Here is a 16,358-nt window from a genome sequence, read left to right on the forward strand (position 1 = left end):
TCATTAGGGCGCGGCGTCTGACCAATGGGGAAAGAGTGAAGCAATTCAAACTATTTTACACGGCTAAATTTAAAAGTTGATTTTTCTTTGTAGTTATCATTTTAAATGTATACCGTTTTGTGTGAGGCGTCTGCAAAAATATCGATTAAAAACTTTTTGAAGACATTTCAAAACGTCTCTAGTGACGTGATTCTTTTTGAATGGTCAGAATGGGCAAAATTCTCTAGTCAGAATTGTTAAAATCCTCTCAAGTGTGACAAAAACTAAAAAGTTCGCGGAAGGGTTCTTACTGAACATGAAGTTGATCTTAAGATATACGTAGGCTATGTGTACCTCGAACATCCCCCGTATAATAGTATTGGCCAATGCTGCCTCCTTCTTTAATAGACTTAATTTGAGCAACTTTTTAAACTAGTATAAATTGTGTGCTTAGATTCCAAGATAATATTTCTTTATCGAAACGTCTCACAATGTTATAATTTAACATTGACATGGGCTCTTCTTACTAAGGAAAGAAAAATACATTGAAGACGACACAAGCTGAGAACAAAGGGAAACACTTGGAGGAGCTAACGGCGCTTCACCAGTCAACAGACCACCTTGCTGGATGGATAGGGAACCTTATGCCTCTCTAATACTACCTCCAGAAAGAACTTTTTCGGTTATACAAAACAGTTTAAAATTATGTACATAGAACTATTTCTGAAAAAAAAAAGTTTAGTGGGCGGGGGCGCCATCGGTAAAAGTTTGAAAAACACTGTTCATTAGCCTTGAATGTCTCTTACACTTCAGATACGGCCCCTTCAACTCTTCGTAATTGAATTTTATTTGACCTGCAAACTTCTTTCTTGTAGAAATTGTACATGATAAACTTAAGGAAAATGAGTTTCTGAAGCTCAGAAATGCTGAAAATGCTTGGTGCTCGGGGCTTCACCCCGGACCTCGATAGGTGATCTTTAAGCGCTCCCCGAGATCATTAGATGACTAAGGTAGCGGCAAACTTACAGTATCCCCTTTAGATAGTTGTAAAAGTTTGAATAAAACAGCGTAATTTCCGTCTAAAAGTCTAAAAAATGAAACATGTTTAGGTAATTTTAATTAATATACATTGTAAAATATGCAAAACTATTGAAAAAATGACATAAACAATGGGACTTTCAAATAGAACAGACTAATTTTACATTTGTGGAAAAAATCAATGAAAATATTTCAATAGCTTATGTATTGGCTCGACGAAATGAATTTCTATTAGGAAAAGTGGATAAAGTTGATAGCGGGAGGGGGGGGGGGAGGGGGGAGCTAACCGCACCGACCCTAGTAACGCCACTATATATATTGTTGTAACTCTAGGGTAGGCACTCAACGTAAAGGCAGGCAACTCAACACAGTTTAACAGGAAATAAATACAGGTGTTTATTCACTAGGACAAACACGGAACATCCTTCAGCTTCCTCAGAGTCTTACTACTAATTTACCAGTCCTTGCAACTTAACCCGAATGTGGACCAACGACAGCCTTCCCTGCTTCGTTCCAGGTCCCTTCTTCAACCTTCATGCAGCACCAAAAGCTGGCTTTTTAGTTTCCAAACATTCAGACTCTTCACTATCCCTGATGCACTGTTATTTCTCTCTATCCTAGTGTCTTCCTGTTTACCTCAAGCACTGGTGCAAGCTGGATCCGCTAGTGAGACCAGCTCGCATTACAGGTTTGGAAACAGAACACACAGGTAGCGTACAATAAAGAAAAAGATTACTTTAGTTTGAAAGATTAAATATCTATATTATGAATTACAGACGTTACTTAAAAAAAGAAGATGATTACGTCCTACGCATGTCTCTAGATCAATCTAGTCATGCATGTTAATCAATGACTTAAACTCTGCCAAGTCATTGGTTTTTCTGGCTGTCTCAGACTCTCAGGCAACCCATTCCATGCTCTAATAGCACTTGGAAAGAAGGAGTATTTGTACAAATTTGTCCTAGCATATATAACAAGGAATGTGCATTTATCTTTGTGTCTTTCGGAACCATTAGGTTTTGTTTTTGTATTTGAAGATTATGGTTAAATGTTTTATGTATAATTGCTACTTTACTTTTAAGTCTTCTATTCTGAATAGTTTCTAAATTTAGTGATTTTAGTAGAGGTATACACTAATCAAATATGAATATTCGTTTGTTATGAATACCACTGCTCTATTTTTGTGTCTGTTCTAGTTTCTTAATGTTTTCTTGAGTTGAGGGGGGTCCCAAACAAAGGATGCATATTTTACTATTGGTATAACTACGGTTAAATAACATTTTAGTTTTATGTTCTTATTTGAATTGTAGAAATTTCTTTTAATAAACCCTAATCACAGACCTATATAGGCCTATTATTATAACTAGACAGAATATGGAGATCTCTAACACTACACCAAAAGGTCGTGAAAAACTTTTAAAAAGCTAAAAAAAGGCATTGTTTTGTAAAGTAAATTACAAGAAGTAAAATTGTTGTTTTTTCGGCCCTAACTTATGTAATGGGCTTTATTGCTGCACATGCAAATTATATATGTGTCAGACGCGAATAGGCCAATTTTTCAGTAAAAGAAATTATAAAAGTCATTTCTCTATAGAAGAAGTTACGAAGGTTATATAATATAAAACCACAGACCTATATAAACTACAACAAATATAGGTATTTGCTCTATATTTACAATTTATTTAGGTAGGAGCTGTTTTACTATTACACACCAAGTATCATAGAAAAACCCAGGTTCATTTTGTGTGTGTGTGTGTGTGTGTAACGCTATTTGCTAACAACGTATAGAGCTAAATTACAACTCTTTATTAGTATAATTAAATCTATATATTAAATTCTGTATGAATGCATTGGTAAAATAGTAGATCTAGAGCTACTTGTTATAGTAGATTTATGTTAATACATTAAGTGGAATAGATCTATTGTTATAGAAATTTAGAATCTACATATGTTTTGGCATCTCGTACAGCACAGCAGACAAAGTCGCAATAGTTTCTGCATATATGTATACAGTTCACACCATTCACGGTTCTGCGTATAATGTAGGCGTTGTCATATCACCACGTGGGCACATATGATTCGTAAAACATTAAAATACATAGTAAACACTGCACTAATCATTAATCTTCGGAATCACTGACATTGTCATTAAGTAGACTCTATATCTAGATCTACATTTCAGATCGAATCTATTTTAGAAATCTAGTATCTATCTTGAGACTAGATTGTCGCTAGTCTAGATCTAGCTCTACCTGACTAAAGTCTATTTATTAGGATAGGCTTATATCAACTATCTAGATTATTGTATATAGAGTCTGTATCTCGATCTAGAATAATAGATCTACTGTCTATACAATATTGAATATACTTCTACTTAGAGATCTACTTTTCAACGCCATTATAATAATAATAAGGCTTGTCATCGAGTCCGAAGATTTATGAGGATCTCGAATGCAATATTTCCCATCGATACGCAGTCCCAGCTGTGACTTACATATTTCCTTAGAACCAGGGCAAGCATAACATTGTCCGCCTATTAAGATTAAGATTTTCTTTTCGCCGTCTGCGTCGGTCCTCGGCAGTGGATTTCCTTTTGGTCTCAGATGTGCATTCCGCGGCCTTTGTGAGTGACCTCCAGCTGTCTGTCTCGCTCAACAAAAAAGACTGCTTTTGGCATAGGTCCGTCCCCCATACGGGGTACGTGCTCTGCCCAGCGTAACTGTCGGACTATAAGAAGTCCCTCTATACTAGTCCATACCGGTGTTCGCAAGGATATCGCTGTTTGTAGTGCTGTCTGGCCACCGTATGTTTATGATGGAGCTCAAGCATCATTGATGAAAGCGTTCAAGTAGTGTTAGTTGTTTTCTGTTTAATACCCATGTCTCAGATCCATATAGAAGGGTTGAGAGAACCATTGCTTGGTAAACACTTTTTTTTGTAGGCAGCCGGAGCGATCTATTCCGCCAACTCACTCCTGTAGGCGTCTAAAAGTACTATTGGCCATGGCCAGACGGTTATCAACTTCCTTGAAAGCGAGGTGTCATTCGATATTATGCTTCCTAGATATGTGAAGTGGAAGTCCATTTACGGTGATCTTTAGGGCTGAGTAGGTTTTATTGGGTCACTTCTGGAACATTACTTCTGCTTTCCTAAGATTTATAGATAAACAGAAAGAAGCGGGATCGCATGCCAATTTTGTTGACCGCCATCTGGAGATCATGTTCATTGTAGGCTAGCAGGGCGCAATCATCGGCATAGAGAAGCTCCATGGTGACCATTTTTTTTTTGAAGATTGCCGTCCTAACGAAACGTGATGTCGATGCCTTCTTGCAATCGCTGCCTCATTTGATCCAGCATTACGCCAAAGAACATAACGAATAGAGTAGGAGCAAGTACACAGCTTGCTTCACGCAGTTTTCTATTGGGAAATGTCACCATTATGTCTAATCTTGCCTTTTTGTCCCAAATGAAACTGATAGAGAATGGATAGGAGCGTAGTTGGGCATCTGAGCCTGGCCAAAATCCTCAATTAACCAATGACCGTGTCGAAAGCCTTGGTAAGGTCCACGAAGGCAGCGTATATAGGTTTATATAGTGTACTAGACTTAAATCTAGTCTAAAATCAAGACTGTCTAAGACTCTAGATCAAGACTGCCTAGAGTAGGCTACCAGTAAATTATGATTATCTTAGATTATGTTTCTACTATATTTATATCTTAGATACATATTCTAGAAGTAGATCTATACTGATTCTATAGTTACAATTGGAATTCAACGTAAATATATATGATTATATAGATACAGATTATAACTAGATTTGATAGATCTATGACTATTATGACAAGGCCTATGTCATGTGTGAGATCAATTTTTCAAAGCAACTATAATTAATGGACTTCATCTAAGCCTTAGACTCTAAAATAGCAGAATCTGGCACTTAATGGGCATAGCGAACAAGTTGAAGAAAAATGACAAAGACAAAATCTAGGTCATTTCTAGGAGTTTGTGAAATTACCATCCAAGTTCAATCTACTCCCGAGAGAATATGTGCTCCGAACCAAGATTAGTTCCAGACCAAATATTACCTGTCTCCACAAATATTAAACGAACCTATCGTAATATTGGGTGATAATGAGCCAAATATTTTTCAATTATTTTTTTTGACAGTTTATCTGACATCACAAAACTGGATACATTTTTTCAAATGTTGAGGTTACGTTATCTGTAGTCTTTTATTGACATCATCTTAATTCATTATCTGTTCGAACCATTCTCTGAGTTTGGCTGGAATTCGGGCTGAAGCTGAAATGTATTCAGTAACATTTTTCGGTACACTGGACCGTTTACACCTTTTTATCGACTTCAGCACACCGCTAGGACGTCCTCAACAAAATAACTGAAACTAGCCTTAAGCGCTTGGTTAAAACGCGCTGGAGCGCCAGAGGAGAAGTCATTAAGATAGTTATGAATTTATTTTTAAAATTATAGAGAACAGATGAAAACTCTACTAGACCTGAAACAGGCGGATTGTTAGTTGCTATGCATTCTTCGTTTTTTTCACATACCTTGGGTTTTTGGCCCCTGTATTAACTGAATTAAGAACGCGTAAGTCTACCTTAAAAACAAGAGATTGTCAATTCGAGATTTGATTAGCACAGAACCTCAAAGACGTGTTAGCCACAAGATACCAGACAAAAAAGTGAAAATTCTGTATTAACACACAAGGAAGAGTTAAGGATGGAAATCTATTCTTCCTTGGACGGGATAGTTCAAGAAATAATAACAGATATGAGCAATATCATGATGTGGTAGGTAAATATGATTTTTTGTCGGCATCCCAACTATTGAATCCTCAGATCGAAATCTATCTCGATAGTGCTCATAGCGACATTGACACGTATGAATTTCATATGGAGCGAAAGAGACTTCAGTGGTTTGTCTCAGTTTCTTCAGAAGCATTTGAACTTCTGAAACAAGAAGCTGTTTGAGATCTTGAGTTTTAATAAACAAGATGTCGGTATATGATTCAGCTGTAATATTGTCTTAATTTTCATATTTCTGACAATTGTGGTAAGTGATGTTCTGTGCGAGCAAAGTTTTTTTCAGACTCAAGCTGATCATTACTTAATAGCAATCAACGCTGAAAAAAATTTTCAACTCACTAATTTGGCAATGGTTGAGAAAAAATAGATTTCAATTTTACCAGCATGAAATCAGCTAAGATTTTTGCAGTATCTTGTTGTAATGTTTGTGAGTGTGTGTGCATATTAGCAATACTTTAACAATAAATACACATTAGGTCGAAAACAAAAGTCATTTCCCTGTTTTATTTCGTTTTTTTTTTTTAAGAAGGGGGGCATTACCTGAGGCTGCCGCACTGGGCATCATATAGCCTAGTTACGCCACTGGCGTAAATGTATACTTCTGTGATTAATATTAATAATCGCGCATTCTATTTAAAATCCGCAAAATATTATTGCATTACTTCTAGACTTTGAAAACTAAAGATCATTACTTTTCTAAGACAGAAAGATAAAAAAAAAACAACTAAAAAATTATTTACTTTGTTCATGGTTAACCAGTCACAAAGACTAAAAACTCAAAATTTACAAATAGAAAAAAAACAAAAACCTAATGAAAGACACAAAGATAGAGGCACCAGATACATTTTTTATTCAAGACGCTAAAACAAATTCGTACAAGTGCTCCTTCTTATCTAGGCCATTAGAGAATTGAAAGGGTTGCCTGAATCAACAAGAAAAACAAACGACTTAGCAGATTAACATGCATGACTAGATTGATACATGAAATGTGTAGGACGTAAGTATTTTCTTTCTTTGAAGTAACTTCTGCATATATAAGATTAGCATGAAGTAAAGAACTTCATAAAACAAGTGTCCAGCTAGGTATCAATTTTTTTTAAATATAGCGCAATGGTTTTGACGCATCCTTTTTCAATTGCCCTGACTTAAAAATAATTAATTTACGATACTGAATTGACAATTAACAATTTAAAAAAAAAAAAACGCCTCATCCCTGGCGGGATTCGAACCCGCGACCTCTGGATTAGAAGTCCAGCGCGCTATCCACTGCGCTACAGGGACATAACAAGAACTGCTAAATTATAGTATATAATGTAATGGACCGCTCAGTCAGTTCCGTTGATCTGTAATACAAAATAATTTACATTAGCAGAGGATTAGGTATCTTCTAAGTCTAAATGCCGCATGATTTGAGGATCTTGATATAGATCTAGAGCTAGAATCTAGACCCTTAAGTCATAGATCGAGATATATTTATTGGATAGAAAATATATTCTTACCACTAATAAGTTCCTGTCTACGTATTAAAAAAAAAAAAAAAATAAGCTTCCGTTTAGGTGTTGCCAATTATAGCATTTTTGTATCAAGAAAAAAAACAACAAATTGATAGTCTAGGACTCTATTATAGATTTTGTCAGTTCACTTTCAGGTTATTAAAAGTAATTGAAGGGGGAATCCGCTATTGTTTTTGTGCTGTGTACCTTTACATGTATTTCACTGTTGGAACCGTGACACGATCTCAGAATTATTTTAACTATATTCTTTTAACTCTTCTTTTCGAACAGTGTGGGAGAAGTAGTCCTAATACATGTAATCGATCTTCACACCGATCATTCACAGATGTTTGCAACATTTAATAAATGATTTATTGGTAAACAATATGCAGTTCTTGTGGCGTTGTGTAGCCAATAGCCTACTTTGCCGACACCGACTGAATCTTACAAGTTTTCAAATACTTTTTTTTTTCTGTTAGGTCCTCGCAATATCAGTCCCCCAAAAATAATATTGGCATTGTCGGTGAAAAGAAACATACACTTTTCTTTGTCTGTCCATTTTTTTTAAACCATTTGCAATAAATCGGCAAAAAATCTCTGAAGTGTCTCCCGAAAGTGATTACCGGTATATTTCCAATATTTTAACTTGCAGCACTTGCGTCAAACACGCCGAGCGACAATAAATAAATAAGGATCGAATAAGAAACTCTGAAAGGTTGTAACTTTGAAATTATTATTGAAACAACTACCGGTATGTGCAAAAAAAGACCTTAAATTAAAGCGGCCGTGTTTCTGGATGCATGCGGGACATTAGGCTTCCCGTAAAACATGTTATGAAGAACTGACAGTCAAATGCGGTGTTGTGCCGACTAAATGGTGATATCTGGTCACCTTAAGTTTTGTGCAAGCATACTCGCAGTGGCGTAGCTAGGGTGGGGGGAGTAGGGGGGGGGAGAATTTGAAGATCCCTCGGGCCCCCACTTGAGGGGGGGGGGCAAATGAGTGTCCAAAATTTGGTTTTAAATAAATTAAATATTACGTCACTGCCATGTAATCTTGCTTTTCTATAAGTTAGTTACCCTGTTGCATGTATTTCGCACAGATTATTAACTCTTTCTGTGCGGGGTTACTCTCAATTTCAAGGAGTGACTTCCATAGCTCTGACTAGGCCCGTGTTACTATCAGGAAGTAACTTGGTATATAGGGTAGTTTATTTCATCATCCTCATCATTTAAGAAGAAGCCTGATAAGAGCAGTGAAAACACGAACGTGTCGATGAAAAGTCTCACTATTCAGATGATTCATACAAAGATACAGCAGTCGAAGAAATGAAAATGTCTCTTGGTGAAGATAGCAGTGCTGAAGAGACTCAAGGGCATAACTTTTACCACAGGCAGAGAAAACATCTGAAGTAAGTGATGATGAGTCAAGTGATGGTCTTCCAAAATCACTTTCTACAGAAGTGGAAGAAGCTGTAATTAAGTACAAAGACTTCGGATATATCCAGCCTGGAATTTTATCTGAGGAACTGAGAGCAAAAATCGTGCTAAAAGGTAATTTATTTTTCCAAAACAAAGACAAACGGTATTTGTTTCCAGTAGAGTTTACCCAAAATATATCACGAAGTTTGACATCATCATGGTTCACTAGAAAGCTTCCAACAGGAGAAATATATAACCGATTTTGGCTCCTCTTCTTTCAATACTTGGAATTATGTCTGTTTTGTTTTGCATGTGTACTGTTTTCTGAAGCATCAGAAATGACATCTAGTGCATTGAGCAAACATGGAGTTGGTTTCACCAAAGTGAAGAAACCTGAGATAATGAAAGAACACGAAGAAGAAGTCCACCACAAGACAAGCTCTTTTGAAGAGGAAATAAGAAGAAGAAAAGCTTAAGGCAGAAAGAGATGAACTGTCACATATGTTTCATGCGCAAATTTTGAAAAATCAGCTGTATTGGAGAGATATTCTGAAGCGTGTAGCTGTAGCTATCAAGTACTTAGCAAAAACAAACTCAAGCTTACGTGGTCACAACGAAAAACTGAATTCACCCAATCCTAGGAACTTCTTAGCATCTTTGAAATTTCTTGCAGTATTTGATGAAGTTACGAAACACTATCTCATTATTTGTCACCAGAAATTCGAAATGAGTTTATTAACTTGATGGGCAATAAAGTTAGGGAATCCATTGCTGGAAAGTAAAGAAAGAAGCCTGGAGTTTAAAAAAGGAGAGTAATGCAAAGTGGTCCTCAAGATAAGAAACTACGTCGGCAGTTTCCTTGCATCTGGACAAAATCATCAAGCTGTTGAATCAACACTTGAAAGAATGGACACTAGAAGCAGTGCACAGAATCTTCTTCGTGCAGTGGAAAATTATGAATTATTTGCTTATCTTGAATTCTGGGCAAATCTCCTGCGCCCAATTAATATAGTTCAGAAGAAACTATAAACGTCTGGACTGCAGAGACAGGAAGCTGGTGAAGAAATTAAAACCCTTTCAAAATGATGAGAAACGGACGAAATTGACCAGCCAATCTATCGAAAAAGCATAAGAAGGTAGTGGATTTCCTGTAATCAAAACAACCAGAAGAAAGAAAGAAAAGACTTGATGGGGGAGTTGAATTCTGATGTAGGATTGTCAATAGAACTGCAATTCAAACGTGTTGCAACAGAAGTGCTGGACAGACTTCACATGGAGATGAAAGACAGATTCCAAAGGCTGGAAAACCATGTGGACACTTTTGGGTTTCTTCTTGAACCAAGACACCATTTGGAGTCTATGGATGATGACACGCTGATAAAAAACTGTTACTTTTTCCTGTTTGATAAAATATAGACAATCGCGTGTTCAATGTCATTGACGCACGAGCACTTTTCATCAACAAACCAGTGCCGCAATCACCAATTGAGGAAGCTGGCTTCAAATTGTAATGATGTGTGCTCAAACTTTGCAATACTTCTAACTCTAGCCACTTCAATTGTATCATGTGAGAGATCTTTCTCAAATTCTCAATGCAGCAATGCATTCTATAGGCATTTAAAGAGCCCTCTTAATCACAGAGCGCACGTGCAATAAAAAACAGATAAGGAAATTAATCAGTAAGGGCCGATTCTAAAGCCCAAGAAACATTCAAAGTACAAATTGTAGATCATCTTCTTAAGCAAGATGTCTTGTAGCACGCCTGTTTGGTTCACGGATCCAGAACTTTGGAGTGGGGGGAAGGGGGGCGATTTTTTTCCAAGCCCTAACCCTAAAGCCCAGTAAACCCTAACCCTATGCAAAAACGTGCGTACAGCATATATATATATATATATGCTGAGGATGGCTGCCTGGTCGTGCGGTTTGCGCGCTGGATTGTCGTTTGGATTTATCGATGGTCAGGGTTCAAACCCTGCCCGCTCCCATCCCCCGTCGTCCTGCGGGAGGTTTGGACTAGGAAGTAAACTATCTTCAACTCTGAAGGAACATCCGAAATATGTAAAACATTTTACAAACATTTTACAAACATATATATATATATATATTGGATATATGAGAATATAATACGACTTTTTCTCAATGTTCGGCGAAAAAAAAAACTGAACAAAAAACAGTCATGTTGAGGCCTTTCTCTTGCAAACTTGGGGGTCTGGGAGAGCGCTGTAAGCTTCCACAGTGGGGTTCGGGGCGAGGCCCCGACGCCAAAAGCATTTACTTGCATTTTTCACGGCTGAAACGCATTCTCCTGACATCAACAGCTCATTATTTATCAGTGGGGTTCGGGGCGAAGCCCCTACGCAAAAAGCGTTTTCTTGCATTCTTCAATGCAGAAACGCATTCTCCTGACATCTACAGCTCATTATTCATTCTATTATAAAGGACCTTTTGAATAATGTGGAAAAATATTCTAATATGAATTTAAAGTCCCTTAATACATTGCAAATACAACTGATTTGTTCTTTGAAAAGATAAGATACCCCACATATTTAGATTAAGGCTTTGAGGATCGCCGCCGAAAAAAAATATTCGATTAATAATATTCAATAAAATTCAAGCATAAATTGTGTTATAGATCTAAATTTATTTAACTAGAAAAATATGAGATAGAGTAAAGGTTGGAAAAAGTCGACTAGGAGAAGATTATCTGGCTTTTGAACTCATCTCAACCGTGACTGTTATATTGAAAATTTTCGTTTGAATTATAACTTTTCCAAAGCAAAGTCTTTCTTAAAATAGTTATGATAAATTCATGTGAAGTTACACAAACTCTGTCTAGAAAGAGGGATGGCGGTAAAATGAAAACGATTAATCCTCGCTCCTTTTTATAATTTCTGCTAATGATTGCATTTTGCATTAAAGAATAGGGGTTGGGCGACTCGATATAAGAATTTACTTTATAGCATATATAAATTATATTAGTGACTGATTTTTTAAATTTTGTAATTTCTTACTATAATACAAAAAGAAAAAGTATAGGTTTGTCCGATGGGGGGAAGGTGATTGCATGTATCGATCGCACTTCCACCTGTTTATATTATATAGATATTCGACTAATTTTGTTCACATACTATGATTTCTCCATAAAAGTAGGACCGCTCCCCCCCCCACTCAAAGGGTTTAGATGGGAAGGGCAGTAGAGGTATTCGCCCCTCCCCTTCCAATCAGCCAACAGGTGAACGACATAATATAAAAACCGGTTAAAATACCAATAACAAGTTTTAATCATAAAGATATTTAATTGACTCTGTTAGCAATATGTTATTTCTACATATAAATAGGACCGCCCACCCCCCCCCCGCTCGAAAGTTTATGGTTGGGGGGGGGGGGCGGATTGATGCCATCGCCCCCTCCCGACCCTACCAAATCGGCCAAAATACTAGAAGGGGGGGGGTCGAAATAATCTAAAAATAGGTTGAAATATAAATAATTAGTATATATTATTAACATAAGTAATAAATTTGTATACAAATTGTGTGAATTCTATACTAAAATTCGTCCGCCACCCCCCCCCTTCGGGGGCGGAGTCGGCCGAGTGGGTGGGGGGTGATCGCCCCCTACCGCCCCCCCCCCCCGGATCCGCCAGTGGTTTGGTTATACAAAAGACATCAACAGTTCGGTGGTATGACACTTGGGGAAAATATTGGGCCTTTCTGACATGAGAAAGGATGGTAGAATTGTGTCGGCGGAGATATATTGTCAATGTCATCTGCAAGAAAAAGTTTCGAATCTGTGAAATTATGATCTCCTAAGGATGTACGGCGCCAAGCTAGAAGAGGACGGATCTTTTTTGTTTTCCTCTTTTCGGCCTACATATTATGTTTCTCTTTGGAGAACGTGTTTCGTCTTGTTAGGAATTTGTCCATCAAATTTCATACATTTCATCTCCACATAACAAAGGAGGCGAGTGCCCGTGCGATAAAGCTGGTGACTTGATCTTTGTATGTTATTCTCTGCTATTAATGCTGAGGTAAGTTTAGCCTCTTTTGGAACTTTATGGAGGACCTCAGGGTCTTGCAATTGTAGGTGGGCGTTCTGATGATAATAGTATTTAGAAGGTGAACTGGCCCTCATGCTATTTGTTATAATTGCCCGGATAGGCCGTAGTTTTTTTAAGTAGGCTCCTACTTTTACATCATTTTGCTGTCTATAGCCCAAGTCTTCTACCATAAAGGTTATATCTGCCCAGGAGGGATGGAGGCCGTGGACTACAGGGCATATACAAACTGTAAGACCCAGCTTAGGTTTTCGAAACTTGATGCTATTGGCAATTGCCGAAAGTGCGAAACGTAGGTGAGTTAATAATGGCAGGTTGTTCAGCTCTGTCAGAATCTGCGTATCTGGGCGAGACTAATTGTTATAGAAGACCTGTACACTGACCTGCAACGTCAGAACCTGTGGGCAGTTTAGACCAATAGCTTGTTGCCACGTAGGCCCTAATATGTTTAAATTGCCCACAGGTTGTGACGCCGTAATCAAGTTGCAGAAATGCAGAAATAATACATAAGCACCTGGCCTTGACTCATGACCTGATCGAAAAAATACGCCCGCTTTTACAAATTACAAAAGGTTCTCGGATCAGCCCAGTATCAACTATATGCCTACTGATATAGACCTATTTTGACCTATATACCGTGGATTTTAATTAACCAGAGTCGTTTTTTTTTTTTTTTTTTTTTTTTAACATAAATATCTACAATCATCAACATTGCAATCCAATTATCTCATAATACAAGAAAACTGAAAGAGAAAAAAAATAAGAACATATGACAACCTAAGCTTAAATATTATAAGCAATAATGGAACTTATCTAAAATAACAATATACCTTGTTGTTATATACCCAGGGGATAATGACAATTGACCTCGAAGGCACATTGAAAGCCCAATAGGCATTCTTTGTCACCCGTCATGATGCCATTGTTCAGAAATGATTGTGATCCTGTTTCTTATTTCTTCTTATGTGTTGTGGTCTTTGTATATGATACCTAAGACCCTTTTATAACATCTCTATTCCATGGCTAGAATCGCTCATATATAATTCTGAAGTTATAGCGTCCAGGATTCCATATAGTAGGCATATACAAGAATGTAGCCATGACCAATGAGATCATTACTATGATTTTAATGAAACGTGCCTCTATCTTTGTGTCTTTCTAAATAATTCATTAGGTTTTGTTTTTCTATTTGTAAATTATGGCTCAATGTTTTATGTATTATAGCTATTCACTACTTTTTATTGTTCTATTCTGAAGTGTTTCTATGTTTAGTGATTTTACTAATGGTGTCGCGAAAACAACCCTCCAAAGCTTGCAAAACTCTGATTCCCCTTATATTAAAAACCTCAGAACAGCACTTACAAAGCTCAACAACAACAGCAAAAAAACTGTTATTCAATGGATACCAGCTCACATACAACTAGCAGGAAATGAGAAGGCTGGCACACTCGCCAAGAGTGGGAGAACAAACTCACAAGCAAACTCTGCACTCTATCCAGAAGAAATGAAGAAATTAATTGTAGATAAAATAAATGAGAAATGGACGAGCTCTCATCCAAATCACAAGAAAGATGACGCTTACTATAAGCTATCCCGACAAGACCAACGTATAATCTTTCGACTCAGGACCGGACACAACAGAATGCGACAACACATGTTCCGGAAGCTCAAAATTGGAACCAGTGAAATCTGCCCATGTGGAGTATCACCAGAAAATGCCGACCACGTCCTCCAAAACTGCTCTCTCTACCAAGAGGCCCGTATAAGACATTGGCCCCAAATCACCCCAATAGAAAGAAAACTATATGGAGAGCTCCCTGAATTGGAAACTACTGCGCAGTTCATCTCATGTATTGGTCTATTCATATGAACACTCCAACATAACAATGAGAACGATGAAGAAGAAGAAGAAGAACTAATGGTGTTACTTTAATCAAATTGAAATATTTGTTTGTAATAAATCTCACTGCTCTATTTTGTATTTGTGTATTTCTTATAGAATCTAGATCTAGATTCTAGTTTATTTATCTTGAGTTGGATCCCAAACAGAAGATGTATTTACTAATACTGGCTTAACTAAAGTTAAATATCATTTTAGTTTTACGTTCTTTTTTATCTGTAAAAAAATCTTTTTACCTTAGCTTTGGTTTTGCTTTGTGTTTGAACTGTGGACCATCGAGACGACCGAACGACAGACGAGCGCATATACCGCACAACCAGGCAGCCATCTTGCTGTGGACTGTGCAATTCTAGACAGTACTTCTGATTTGGTTCCTTCGTCTGAGACGGTTTTCCATTTTGTGGTGCTAAAAACATAACGACAGTTTTTCTGAGAGTTGGCAACTTTGTCGAAACTCGTTGACTGACTCGTCTCAATCACAACCAGATTGTTTATAGATCTAGATCTATTCTAGTAGACTACATCAAAGACTTGATCTAGATCTAGAATCTAGATATCTAGATCTTGTCTCTGTCTCTATGTATAGAATCTAGATCTACTCAAAATAATAAATATGGTTGAGAAAAAGAAAGCAAAACAAACTAAAGATGATGAGGTATCAAGTAACAATATTATAACACTCTACTCTAGACTCTAGTCAATCTAGATATAGTCATATAGTTACTAGATAGTTCTAGTCAGACTAGTCTAGAGTTTAGTCAGTTTAGATCTATCTACATCTAGATTCTAGATCTAGATAATAGTAGATTTAAGATTACATCTAGATCTAATCTAGAGTAGTTTATGCTATTCGGACACCTATAGTCTATAGGCCCAAATTTGAAAGTTTGACTTTGACAGCGCATTATTTTACAATGGTTTGACATAGAAAAGAAAATGACGTATCAAAATCTTCTTTAGTTAATGGAGAATAAGGATGACTACTAAACTACTTATATTTGTTCCTTTAACCTATATTTGTTATTATATTTAAGGTCAAAGAGGCAGTGTGTTTTCATTTAATTCGGACACATTTGACCCACATTATTTGATTCCGGACACCATAATTTATTTCGGACAGTCTCTACATTTAGGCATCAATAAACTCAGATTTTAATTCTATATTAACATTATTTAAATTTTAAGATCCCCTGGCATAGTCCCTCACATGAAATTATTACGATGTTTTCAAACTATGCATAAATACGAACACAAAAAATAAAAATATGAACACACATATTCTACCAAAATTAGATCACTGGGATTGTGATTTTTGCTCCGACTTTAAGACTTATTTTATGTTTGTTTATTTTATGTGTGTTGAATGTTTGGGTTTGCATGATTAGATGTGTGTTAAATGTTTGTGTTTTTTTTTGTTTATTAATTTAATGATCTTTCGTAGTATAGTAGGCCCCTACAGGTTACGATAGCCTTTCTTGCCTAACTGAATCCTCTATATTCTCTCTCTAAATCTAGATCTATCTAGTAGGTCTAGATCTAAGCATTTAACTTCATTCAATGTACCAAGCTCACTCCAAACATTTGCCCATTTATTCTCTATTAAAAAAAACAACTACAAACGAACAAATATAATAAAGATCATTTTTATTG

The 16,358-nt window shown here is 36.7% G+C and overlaps 2 protein-coding genes and 1 non-coding gene across 3 annotated transcripts in view; 1 reads left to right on the forward strand and 2 right to left on the reverse strand.

Moving 5' to 3' along the window:
* Positions 1-15,124, reverse strand: part of LOC106067027 (SH3 domain-binding glutamic acid-rich-like protein 3) — a 53,700-nt gene extending 38,576 nt beyond the window's left edge. Inside the window, exon 1 of the mRNA XM_056009076.1 lies at positions 14,945-15,124. Within this exon, the coding sequence (XP_055865051.1) occupies positions 14,945-15,124 (180 nt within the window). The remainder of the gene's footprint in view (positions 1-14,944) is intronic.
* Positions 7,049-7,121, reverse strand: Trnar-ucu (transfer RNA arginine (anticodon UCU)). Its single transcript has one exon. It is a non-coding gene; the product is annotated as a tRNA-Arg (tRNA).
* Positions 15,125-15,216: 92 nt separating the features above from the next.
* Positions 15,217-16,358, forward strand: part of LOC106059140 (translocation protein SEC62-like) — a 58,092-nt gene continuing 56,950 nt past the window's right edge. Inside the window, exon 1 of the mRNA XM_056009074.1 lies at positions 15,217-15,363. Coding sequence (XP_055865049.1) covers positions 15,322-15,363 — 42 coding nt within the window. The 5' untranslated portion in view covers positions 15,217-15,321. The remainder of the gene's footprint in view (positions 15,364-16,358) is intronic.

Source organism: Biomphalaria glabrata, chromosome 13, assembly GCF_947242115.1.
Source record: "Biomphalaria glabrata chromosome 13, xgBioGlab47.1, whole genome shotgun sequence".
NCBI lineage: Eukaryota > Metazoa > Mollusca > Gastropoda > Planorbidae > Biomphalaria > Biomphalaria glabrata.